This window comes from Macrotis lagotis, chromosome 4 (assembly GCF_037893015.1).
Source record: "Macrotis lagotis isolate mMagLag1 chromosome 4, bilby.v1.9.chrom.fasta, whole genome shotgun sequence".
Taxonomy (NCBI): domain Eukaryota; kingdom Metazoa; phylum Chordata; class Mammalia; order Peramelemorphia; family Peramelidae; genus Macrotis; species Macrotis lagotis.
In genome coordinates this window covers 107,109,488-107,123,022 of record NC_133661.1, presented here as the reverse complement: position 1 = coordinate 107,123,022, position 13,535 = coordinate 107,109,488, and the positions used below count along the sequence as shown (strand labels likewise).

General features: G+C 35.5%; 1 protein-coding gene across 4 annotated transcripts in view; it reads right to left on the bottom strand.

The window, feature by feature from the left end:
* SORCS1 (sortilin related VPS10 domain containing receptor 1) overlaps positions 1-13,535 on the bottom strand; it is a 741,634-nt gene that overhangs the window by 130,280 nt on the left and 597,819 nt on the right. For all 4 annotated transcript variants that reach the window (XM_074233753.1, XM_074233754.1, XM_074233751.1 and 1 more), the window contains exon 10: positions 4,494-4,640. In XM_074233753.1, coding sequence (XP_074089854.1) covers positions 4,494-4,640 — 147 coding nt within the window. The remainder of the gene's footprint in view (positions 1-4,493; positions 4,641-13,535) is intronic.

The following is a 13,535-nucleotide window of genomic DNA, read 5'->3' as shown; positions in this document are numbered from 1 at the left end:
CAGACATCTGATACAGGACATTGTATTGATATGCCAACTAGGAATGCCATTAAAGGGAAGCTGACTTTTCTCATTCCTGACTGCTGTGTAGTGTGGTTGCCATGGCTTTTGGCGTCTGGATCTGCTATTACAAGAGGCATTGATGCCAGCTCGAGTAGAAACATTATATATAATCTTTGCAGTGCTCTTTCCACTGTACTCTCATTTGTGGTCCTGGATTGCCCCCAACTGGTACAAAGAGAATGTTCTGTGACTTTTCTTTTCTTCTCCTTGGAATCAAAGGACAGTCTGTATAAATACTTGGGAAATCATCTTCCAGCCTCTGAATGATGATCTGAAAAGTAAGGCGGACTAAAACCCAAATAATTCATCTATTCTTTTAAGATGAGTATGTGTATTTGCCAAGGGTAGGACCTCAATGCAATAGACATTCCCAGTGACAACTGCCTCCAACAATATGTATTACAATACAACAATTAAAAATCTAAGTTATCTCAGACTCAGACTACTAAAGTAATAAGAACCAAAGGAAGGATTTGAACCCAGTTCTTCCAGAATCCAAGTTCAATATTCTACTGTATCACACATCATGGAATCCTTGTCCAGGGTAACAGCTTTTATTTTTGTCTTTTGAGAAACACTCCCAGAAGAAGTGCTATTCTCTCTCCTCCCCATCAAGAAAAACTAGAGAGATGACATTGAAAATATTAATCATATAATAGTTCCAGAAACTGATTTAGTATATAAGACACATTAGCATCTTTTGGGATGCTGTAGAAAAAAGACAGAGTAGCTCTACCTAGAGTGGTTCTCCTTCACTACCCCCACTGTAATCAGTGAAGGCTATCTAAGCAGTATTTCTACATTACCAAGCAGCTAATAAATCAAATACTAAACATCTATTGCATGTCTAGTCCTTTGTTAGTTGGAGATATAAAGTCTGTTGGATCTGGAAGGGGTCTTAAACATGATGTATTCTTACTTTTCAGATCAGGAAATAGGGACTTACACAGATTCATCTGATTATATAAGTTGCCAATGTTGATACAGGATGAAATTCAAGTCTTTGAACTTCCTTCCACCTCAAACATCTTTCTTTAAATTGGCTTTATTTTTCTTAATGCAGAGATCCAAAGAGATTGAAGAACTGCATCCTGTCCACTAAAGAGACAGAAGCCTCCAACCTACAACTACAATCTTGGTGCATTCCCATCTGAGTGCCAATTTGCCCATTATAGTCAGGAGGAACTAGGGCCAGTGTTCCATTTGTTAACAATATGTTTGAGGTAAGGAATGTATTTATCATTACCATACTTGTGAAGCATTTCATCTCAGGACAGCAGGTATTGAATGAAACAGAATGTGCTCCTAAAATGGAGCAAATAAGACTCTATTCAAGATTTAAAAATCAGTAACATAGCAGAGAGGGTGGTCTATATTTAATGGGGAATAAACAATAATTTGTACTTCATGGGGGGAAAGGAAGAGAGAATGAGACACATAACTGAAGTTTGTTCCAGGGCATTCAACTTCCTAGGACCAGCCCTTTCAGAGAACTAGTGACTATTTATTGAACAAAAGGGGAGGATTTCCTTTTATTAAGTACCATATTTTCCCTAGGGACCAAGAATTTGGAATAAGTTCAGCTGGTCTCACATGTTGCATGAGCCCATTTGCAAGACTTTGGAAAGTAGTGAACCTTGTCCTGGTAATACCTCTGTCTAATTGCACAAAGTAGTCTGTAGAAGAAAGAATCCTGCAGAGCCCTGCAGGTAATCAGTCTAAAAGGCCTTAAAATACGGTCCCAAATTATCCTGGATGTCTTATTTCTATAGAATGCATTTTACAAGGAACTTTCCATTTGGGGCTGTAATACTGAACTTGTTCCACATTTGAGGCAGCCCTGCTGGAAAATCTCTTTTCTAATCACTCGGCTGGGCTGGCAGTGACACTGTCACTCTCCAAGTACTCACAATCTCAAATCGCTTTTTATCTGCTCTCTGCCAGCCACCAGCTCCTGGGCCCAAAGTAGGTTGTTAACACTCTGAATCTCCTGGAGCTCAAAGATTTTCAATCCTATTTCTGTCTTTGGCAGATTTTTGCAAAGTGATTTTTTAGTCTCTGGCCCAGCTCATTGCCCCCTCCTTCCTTGGATATTCCAACGCCTGTGGAGGAACAAAGCTAAGGTAGGCAAGGGGCTGGGCTAATGGGAGGAAGGAGGAATAAGTCTCCTGGGAGCTATTTATCTTAGTTTAATTAATCTTTTCTCCAGATTTAATGACCCTAACAATTATTTTTGAACTTCAAGGTCAGTTTAAGATCAAGAGCTTAGATTCAGCACACCCTGGAAAGATTCTGAGTTCTCTCCAATAACAATCAGTCATCAAATAAGTATTGATCTGGCAGCTAGGTGGCACAGGAGAACCTGAGTTCAAATCTGCCAACAGACACTGAATAATTAACTAGCTGTGTGATCTCGGGCAGATACTTAACCCCATTGCCTTGCAAAAAAAAAATAACTAAGTATTGATCCCCCATTATGTTTAACTGTACTATGTGCTAATATAAAATACAATCATGATTTCCAAGACTTCACCTCTGGTCTTATGTCTTATGCCAGAATGGCTAATCTGATAATTACCCCACTGTGGTCAATTATCTCTTTGGCAATTGATTTCTATAATATCTCTTGGAAATGAAGGACCATTATTGATGATCAAGAATTTAGTACCAGTGCAACATTTGTTGCCTTTAATATAGGCTGGTACAGATTAGCTATAAGGGAAGTAGTTAGGTGATTGTATTGCCAAAAAATTATATGCTTTCCCTAGGACAACATACTCACAGAAATGTGTGAGTAGGGTTCACCACCACCATCACTGTCTCAGTAATTTTGGCATAGGCTGAGTGAGAAATCTTCCTATGAGATACAATGACATTAAAAATATTCACTGCAAAAATTAAAGTCAATTCATTGTTTTTAGCGTCTCATGACAAGCAAACATGACTCAATGAGAGTAGCATAGGATTGTTTTTCAAAAAGAATCCTTTCTTTGGAAACAATTGAAGTTGAGAGTGATATAATCAGTCTAGATCATATCCTCAATCTTTCTCTGTGTCATGGATGCCACTGTCATGAATCCTATGAACTAATCAAAATGATACTTTTAAATTTATAAAATAAAATGCATAAAATTATAAAGGAAACATAATACTAATATCTAGGCACCAAAATATCTAGTTATCAAAATATTTTTAAAACACTTAAATTATCTTTTTTAAAGAAGATCATGAATAAAAAGTGAGTTTATAAATCAAATCTCAGAATACTAAGAGTCAGATCTATTTTTTAGACATTGAATGATATCACTCTTCTGAAATTCTACATTGATTTTAGTATGTCCCACATAATTTAGTTCTTAATGGTGCATTGGCTTATATTGTTCTCTGGTTAGGATATCTTGGTCTCATTTCCTCAACCAGATTAGAAGCTCCTAAAGGAGTTTAAAATTGTTATTCTATCTTAAAGTTGTTTTGCTGCAGTTATGTATATGTTCTCTTTTCTTTTCTTCTCTTTCTTTTCTTCTCTCCCCTCTCCTCTTTGTCTTTGTCTGTCTGTCTGTCTGTCTGTCTGTCTGTCTGTCTCTCTCTCTCTCTCTCTCTCTCTCTCTCTCTCTTTTCTCTACACACCACTCCCCACAGCATAGCATATAATAATTGATCACTCAACTTTTATTAATTGTTGGAGTTCAACTTTATACATTCAGGACCTAAAATTTCCTCAGTGTAGAATTTTCCTCTACCTCTGCACACTCAGAAACATCTATAAACTTAAATAGATTTAAGAGATCTGTCTGAATCTCAGAAATGCTGAATGGCTTATCTGTTGTCACCAGAAAAATAATTATCAGAGGGAAAAAACTAAACTCAGGACTTCTTGAATGTAAATCCAACCCTCTTTTCACTAACATGAGGAATAAACCCATGTTATTCACTTAAATTTTATTAGGAAAGATAAAAAAACATAAATGTTGCTTTTTTCCCCTCAGAGGCAGTATAGACTAGATGGAGAAGTAAGTTCAAGAATGTTTAGGCAAAATTAATGGATGATCAGTCATAAAAGGGCACCAATGGTAAAGTAGGGATATTGACAGAATATCTCCATCATGTTGGATAACTACTAAATTCTTCCATAAACCTTAATTCAATGGCTCAGGAAAAGAGAGAATCTCGAATCAGACAATTCAAGAGACTGGATCAATGTGATACTGTTAATATTTTCCTATCATTTTGGTCATATATCCCTCTGAAAGGTTCTTCCACAAGTGGGGATACTTATATCTATTGTGCCATTGTTCCCTTCTACCCTCTTGTTCTGAACAAGTTAGCTAGCTCTTCCTCAAAAGATGAAGTAGGTTGGCCTATTTTTCTATGATACCCAGTATATTAACCCTGTTACCTGGGGAAAAGTTTGTTTAAATGTGGCAACTTACCAGTAGGCAGTGTACAGGGTCCCCTCTCAGATCGGTGTCAGGTGCCTGAAGCAACCGCCAGTCTCTGCCTTTGTTGTATGTGATGAAAGTCTTCACTTGGTTGTCAATCTTCTTGTTAGCCAAGAACATTCCCTTTATCCCTGCTACCTGGGAGAAATTGACATGGCTGAAAAATTCATCAATTTGAAAAAGAGATTTTTCTCCAAGAAACAAAACAAAACAACACACTCTCAGATCTAGTCTAAAGAGCAGGACTACATAAGGAGTTTGCAAAATTTGAGGGGGACTAGGCAGTGGATTCCATTGGGCAGGAAGCCTGAGATTCATACCAACATGTACATCAGGTTGGTTTTTGCCCTGCAAGCCCTGTGGAGTCTTTTGGGTTTTCTAGGAAGTGTACACTATGATTTCAAGAATAGGTGAACTTGATTTTCATATTGTTTATGGTTTTGTCAACTAAGATTTTTTTATAGATATGACTAAAAGAGATGAGATAAAAACTCACCATTGCTTCAATATGTTGTTTCTATTTAAAGTACAACTCTAGATTGATATTATAAAATATAAAATATAAAAAAACACTTAACATAGTCAACTAAAAATGTTTAAAAAAGTGGTTTTGCCACAAGCATCTGTCTTGTTCTTCTCATCCCTCCAATTATCTCTTATCCTCAAGCCCTTGGAAATAATAAACATCTGGCTGTCAAAGAATGAATGAATATTTATTATAATACAAATACTGTCCCTGCAAATGGCACAGTCCTGGCCTTCAAGGTGCATACATTCTAATAAGAAAGGACAACACATAAAAAGGAGTGATAGTGATAGTAATAGTGAAGAATGGATATTTTGGTCTGGAGAATAATTAATTCAACAATAGGGTACTTAATTTACAGATCAGTTACAAAGTAATCACATCCCTTCCCATAAGCTGCATCAGGTCACTGCTGAAGCAAATGAAGAAATATGAATTCAATAATGCTTTTTTCCCAAAAACCTTCAGAATTAGGATATAACAACTAAAGAAAGAAACATCTCAGAGATGCAATAGGCTCATAATTTGGCCATAAAGACCCTTTGAGGAGAAAGACAAACATCATTTTGTATCCACCCTTCTTCTTCTAGGTCATTGAGTTGTTAGAGAAGCCACACTGGTAAATGCTTACTCTTATTCCTTCCATTTAAGTAGTTCTTGTTTCCAGGGTTGCTAGGCCTACTTTCTCTGGTAGTCAAGCCTCTCTTCTTTATTTTTTTATCTTGTTCTTTATATAAGTCCTGTTTTGTGTGTCTTTTGGGAAAATAAACTTCTCTGGTAGATGAGTTTATCTGTAGGTCACAGTAGAGACTTGGAGGGGGTGGGAATAGGAAGGATAACAGACTATAGCAGAAGTCAATTCTGAAAAGTCAATTTTCCAAAGACAAAACTGTAACTAGAGTGGGATTATCTAGCATTTTCTCTGGGTGCCAAAATGAGCTAACATATGCAAAACTCTTTGCAAAACTTGAAGTGCCATATAAATGTTAGATATTTTTATTGTTTCTATTATTGTTAAAATTAGGGAAGAGGCACATCTCAGCAGTCAATGTGTCACCAATATTGAGGTCCTATCAACATGGCACCTCTCTTCTAAGGAGCATGAATCCTAACATCCCATTATCTGCTGTATCAATCCCCCACTGTACTTCTTCTTGGGCTTTGGGGAGTAACACTTTTGCATTGGGAACACACAAATCACTATCTTTGAGTGAACTTTAGGACATACTACAAATAGACTTTTCATAAATATTTATTAAAAGAAGGAATAAACAAAGTAAATTAATATATATAATATACCTATAGTCACTGTATTTACTTAAAAGTTATAATTCCACAAGTTATAATTCCAGCTAGTAAGTATCTGAGGCCACACACTAGTTCCTACAACTGATCCTTCTGTGGCATACATTTCACCATCCTGGTTTCTCTCTTTTCAGGAAGTTCTCCAGCCTATCAAGGTCTCAAGTTACTGGAACACAAAAATGAATAGAAAGTTGTATGATCAAGGCAGTATACAATGAGAGACTATACTGCACAATGCTCCCTCTCCATCATCATCTTATTTTTTGATGCTTGATCTCTATGAATTCAATTTTATGGTCCCTCAGCAGAAGCAGATAGGCTTGCTTAGAGGACTATTATGTTAAATACAGGATTAAAAGCTTTAAGCCACACATGTGGCCCCTTCCTCTCCTGGGAAAGGTGTCAGGTCAGGGCCATGTGATTTAGAAGCTGCTCATTCCGTTTGCAGTCATTTCTCTTTTATTGGATCTCAAATGCTGCTTGAGAATAAAGTCTCACTTTGTAATTCAGCTCTGGAAGTTTAGCCTTCAAATTTATCTCACATCATTAAGAGAGAAAAAACCATCCCGGTGAAACTGAGGGCATATGGGACAAACAATACAGGGCAGAACTAGAAGGGAGCTGTTCATTTTCTTTAGAATTATCAAAACAGTGTCTCTCCAACATGAACTATTCCTACAAGATGGGAGCTTGTTTAATAGAAGATTAAAATACCTAAGCTGGAAGTAATATTAGAGTTCTTCAAGTACAGATTCCTTACATTAAATATTGGAAAACTGATAAAAAGGGAGAAAAGTTTGCAATCCTGCAACACATACTCCTTTTCTTTTTCTATTTAATTTTTTTATTTTTTCATCCATATGCACATGTATATTTTTAAGTTATAAAATTTCCATATACTCTCCCTTCCCACCCCACTCCTGTCAGTGGCAAACAGTTTAGCATTGTACATACATATTTGTGATAAACATATTTACAGATTAGTCATTTTTGGTATGAGGAATTAGGATTTGAGGGAAAGAAATACACAAGAGATAATTTTTATAGTGTTCAACAGATTCTGATGGGTTGTTTTTGTTTTGTTTTGTTTTGTTTTTCTTCCTCTGGATGGGGATAACATTGTCCATAGCAGATCTAAAACAGTTGTCCTAGCTTTCTGAACTGCTGAGAAGAGTTGTTTCTATCAAGGTTGATCTTCTCACAATGTTGTTAATGTGTACATTGTTCTCTTGGTTTTGGTCCCTTCACTCAGCATCAGATCCTGTAAGCCATTCCATGCTTTTCTAGACTCCAACCATTTATGTTTCTTATGGAACAATAATATGCCATAGTATTCATGTACCATAATTTGTTCAGCCATTCCCCAATTGATGAGTATCCCCTCAATTTCCAGTTCTTTATCACTACAAAAAAAAACTGCTATGAATATTTAGGAAAATGTGAGACTTTTCTCATTTTTTATGATTTCTTCTGGATATAGGCCTAGAATTAGAATTGCTAGATATAAGGAATTTACATTTTTATTGATTTGGGGGCATAGTTCCATATTGGTTGAATCCATTCACAACTCCACCAGTGATGCATCAATGTCTCAATACTCTCACAACCTTTCCAACATTGTTTTCCCTTTTTCTCATCTTGACCAATCTAATAGGTGTGAGGTGATGCCTCATTGTTGTTTTTATTTGCATTTCTCTAATCAATGATTATTTGGAGCACTTTTTCATATGCTTATAAAACTTTAATTTCTTCTTATATTCCTTTTCTTTCACCTGCTCTGAAAATCCTTTCATTAGGGAATTTATTCTGTTAGAAGTTCTTTGTTTTTTCCTGTTTATTTGTTTGCTTGTTTTTTTTGGCGGGGGGGAAGATAATCTTTCCCTATGTAGTCACTGGAAATAATCAAACTAAATAATTTTAGAATCCAACCTACTTAGCAAATCCTTCTTCATGTTTCTCCTTTTCTTCAGATTGTCTTTCTCATGTAGACTACTATCCTTGGAGGCTTATTTGAAATTCTAGAGGCAGCTGAAGCATAGTGGATAAGGCATTAAACATGGTTTCAGGAAGATCTGAGTTCAAAATCTATCTCTATCACTTACTAGTTGTGTGACACTGAGTAAGTCAAGTAGCCTATTTGCCTCTGGTTCCTCATAAATAAAATGGTGATAATAACAGTAATTAATTTCAAGAGTTGTTGTGAAGATAAAAGAATTGTAAAGTGCTTTGTAAAATATAAACCTTTATATAAATGCTTCTTTCTTTCCTCCTTCTTTCCTTCCTTTTTCCTTCCTTCTTTCTTTCCTTCATTTCTATCTTCTTTCTTTCCTTTACTTTTTCATCCTCCTTTCTTCTTCTTCCTCCTTCCCCTTTGCTTTTCTTCTTCTTCTTCTTCATCTTTATTTTTGTCTTTGTCTTCTTCTTCCTTTCTTTCTCTTCTTCCTTCTCCTCCTCATTCTTTCTTCTCCTCCTTTGCTATATAATCTGTTGTTGATGTGATTGCTTTAATGTAAGAACAACTTTTCTTCCTCACTGGATTCCTCCATACTTCCTCACTACAAGCACCCTAAGGGGAAAGACTGAAATCTATACTTACTTTGGAGAAGTATTATAAAAGACATGATTGTTGCCCTCAAATATTTTATGCTTAGGAATATAGAAATGTCATGAAACTTATTCTGTGGGATTTCCATGAACAGAACCAGGAATGACAGAATTTTTCAATGAGGGGCTTGAAGTAAGAACTCCTTAAAAAGCAGAGTTGCCCATAAATGGAATGGGTTTCTTTGAGGGATAACTAAAGTATCAGTCTCCCTCACTGAAAATCTTCATATTCTAGATAATATCTGGGAATACCATAGAAAACATTTTTTTAATGGAATGGATTATACTAGATGGCCTTGGAGAACTTTTTCAACTTTGCTTGTCACCCATTTAAAATATGAGCTCCCTGAGGGTTTTCCAGTCTTCTCTAACTGCCTTACTTTTCTACTTACTTGCATCCCTAGTGCTTAGTACAGTGTTTTGAATATAATAAATACTTAAATAACTTATTGATTCATATGTAAGTTCTGGGATTCTCTCATACTGAAAATATAGCTTTTTGGCTATTCATTGTTTATACTGCTCATTGACATTTTATCTTGTCCTGTCTTTTTCTATTTCCTCTATTTTTTCTTCTGGTGTTATTTAATTCTTATTGTTGTTTAAATTTTTATACATTTACTTCTTTCCAACGAAATTGTAATATCTCTAAAGATAGAGAGTGGACCTCCCATTGGGAGCACTCACATAATGAGCACATTACTTGTTGAACTGAATATTGCTATTGTTCAGTTGTTTTCAGTAATATCTAGCTTTTGTGATCCTCTTTGGGATTTTTTTAATGGCAAAAATACTGGAATGGTTTGCCATTTCCTTCTTTAGCTCATTTGAGAGATAAGGAAATATTTGACAACCAAGGTGAAGTGAGATGTCCATGGCCACCCAGCTAGCAATTGTCTGAAGTCAGAGTTGAACTCAGGAGATTGAGTCCCCCTGTTTCCTAGTCAAGCTCTATCCACTGCATCACCTAGCTACCCTGAATTCTGTATTGTTTAATTAGGAAATGTTCCTTTTCCAATAGCAATAGCAATCTGTTTGGAGTTTTTGAAAAAAATGAGCAGCACAATATTTCTTTTACCATGCTACCCTTGAAGGTAGTTTCCAAGATACTAAGCCTCTTAACCTCATAGAAAATGGGGTCAGCTTTTCATGGGGAAATACTTCCCAGGTTTCTCTAACCTGACTTTCTGATTCCAGTAAGTTTTTGGACTTGCATAGTCAGAGAATTTTGCCAATTTCTGCCTCTACTAAGTGAAAGAAACCACTATTTTCAATGAATTTTGCTAGGAACTCTATTAAAAGAATACAGGAGTCAACATTTGAAATGACCCAGGAAATAGCAGAAAGAGAGTATCCCATTATTAATGTCAAATAAGACACTACTTCAATTGGTGTGATTTATTTGAGGATTTGGACACGGACTATTTTCATTGAGAAAGTAAAAGAATAACTAGGGAGAGGCTTAGTATCAGACTATAAATAGACAAACTTAAGACAATGGATCTCCAATGCTGCTCTTGCATTCAAAGAATCCCTGAGCTTATAATTTCACCTAAATCTCCTCTGCTACATCTTAAAATGATATTGACAGTGCAACCAGAAGGCAGTCTTAAATGATGAGGTCAAACATAGCTATCTGAGGATAAATGTCTTTTAGCTTTTTTTATTCTGCATCTTGAACAATGACACACAGCTTTCCTTTAAAACAATCTACACTTAAACAAATTTGACCTCTTTGGTTTCCTCCTAGTTCACTCCAATAAATTCAATAAAAGTTTATATAGTATTTACTATTATAACACACTGCGCTGGGCACTGGGGATAAGAAGAAAAAAACAAAAATAAAACATTTCCTTCCCTTTAGGATATTGCAGTCTCTGCATTCTAACTATCTTATAAAAACTACTTACACAGATAATTAATAATTATAACTCAAGGAGGAAGAGAGTACTAATAGATGGGGATACGCAAAAGACTTCCTAGGACATAATTGTTCTCTCTGTTTGTAAATCTTCTGAATACTTCCTCATGCTTTAATTTGTTATAGTTAATGTTGCTGAATATATATATATATATATATATATACATATATAAACATACATATATCTACAAACATACATATATGTCTGGGTTGTGGGCGTAAGTATATGTATATGAATATATATATATATATGCATACATAGAAAATGCTATATTTCCTCCCACCAGACTTAAAGAACCTAGATGACAGTTACTATGATATGTTCTCTTGGAATTCTCTAGTTCTTACCTAGGAGATTTCATGGGGGGGGAGTAATTATTCATAAATGACTGTTTAACTAAATTAAATTAATAGAAATTACCATATCACATATGTATGATTTCATTTTGCAAAATATAGTTTGCATTTTCTTTGACAATGCATAAAGCTTGCTTCATGAACATATATGCAGATGTACCATTCACTGGTTACATATGTTTATTCTTCCCCTAGCCTTGTCTTGTATGTCCTGAATTCAACAAACAGGTGGCTTCAGCATGAACACAACCATTTTATTCTTTGCTAGGCCAACTGTCACTGTCTATTAAGCCATAGTGTACTTCATCATCATTAATTAATCTTCTTTTCCCAAAGGAGGGTGGATCGTCTCCAGTCCTGTCACATCACCACTCATCATCCTCAACAATACAAACATACCAGGCAGCATGCGTCATGGGCAGACACATCACAGTCCTATCTATACTGGCTCCACTGGAAAGGCTCCTCTGTTATCTCTTTTTTTTCAGTGGTTGCAGAAACTTATCACTTAGCATTTCTGCTCTAGGGGACAGAAGACAAGGGGCATCTATTCTCAAAGATATCTTAGTCCAGTGGATAAAAATCACAAATCTATGTGCTGTCTCTTCCCTATATCCTTCACAGTTTAGAATATTAAAATGATATAACCAAATGAAAGCACACAGAGATTGATAGTTTCTAACTGCATATGCATTCGCATTTATATGCATTCATGAAACACTCTATAGATTCTGAAGAATCTCTCCATCGGCTCATCTCTAAACACTTAATACTCTTCTTATGCACCTAGTATATTCTGATTTGTAGACTTATCTGCTATTTCACAAACTCCATAAGAGAAGTAGCTATGTCTGATTTAATCTTTGCATGTTGCCCAATGTTGAGGATAAGTGCTACATACAGAATCAGCAATTAATAAAGACTTACTGCATGAATGATTCCCAAGATTATTTCCTTCATTCTATATGATACATTTTCAGATAATTTCCTTTTCTTTCATATAAAATCTAAGCTATACTGTATATCTCCTTAATTCATCACTAACCTGGCTGAATCAATTCAACAAACAATTCTCAAGCATTTAGTATTAAATATTTATTAGGCATCAACTATGTATTACAAACTATACTAGGTGATAGAGATATAAAAAGTGTCTACTATGTGTAATGTAAATAAATATAGACCATATTCTAATGAAGCTCTAAGTCAAGTCTGGGTGCTATTCATTAATAGTCTTGGATTGTTTGTATTTAAAACCATCTATACTAATGGTAGCATGAATAGTGGATTATAGACCAAAAAATGATAAAAATGACTTTAACCAAATTACTACGTCCCAGTGTTTTCTCACTCTAATTTTGACTTTTGAAGTTGCCTGATTGCTGTCTCCTAATTAATTCTGTTTGTAATCCCAGTAACTAATACTAAAAGGATAGTATCTCATATTAGCTGGAACCCATATGAAATTCTAGTATATCACTGTAAGTAAAATTGGAAATATCTGAGGATGCTGGTTGAGAAGGAAAAAAAATACAGTAATGGGTAACAAGATACTCTTCACAAATCACAAAAAAACAGTTCCAAGTATAATATTGTCCTTTGCCAAATATCATAAAAATTGGTTTGGACTTGTAATATCATTGCTATAGGAAACACCCAATGAAGAAATTCATTCTACTTTTATAGATTAGCATCTGTTAGTTAAATTAATTATTCAGGGTCATTTTAGCCATTATGTCTCAACATCATGACATAGGCCCAGGTCTTTGAGAATCTGAGTCTTTTGTTCTTTTTATTTCACAATGCTGACTCTGTATTTCTGTCTCTGTTCTCTCTGAATCTGTCTGTTTCTTTGCATATCTCTGTCTCTCTATTATTCTCTTTCTCTGTATGTCTGTGTTTGTTTGTCTCTACACAGACTGCTGAATAAATGATTCCCAACACACACACACACACACACACACACACACACACACACACACACACACACGCCCCTCTCACAAAAATTCCCTTCTAAAGAAATAGTTCAGTAACTCAGTAAAATATAACCAAACCAATATTCTGCAATCTCCCAAACCCAGATTGCCTCTTTTATTTATGTCTCCTAGGTTTGACTAGTATATCCTATATGCTCTTACTCCTTAACCCACACAACGGATGCTTCATTCTCCCTGCCCCTTATTAATTCATCTATGGATTGCCTTACTTTCCATTTATCACTAAGCACTCATCATTCATTGCAATTCAGCTGGGAGATTCTCTCTGAATGGCTTTCAGCTCCCTTCTAGCCAGAACAATCAGATTTAAGGGAACATTTGTG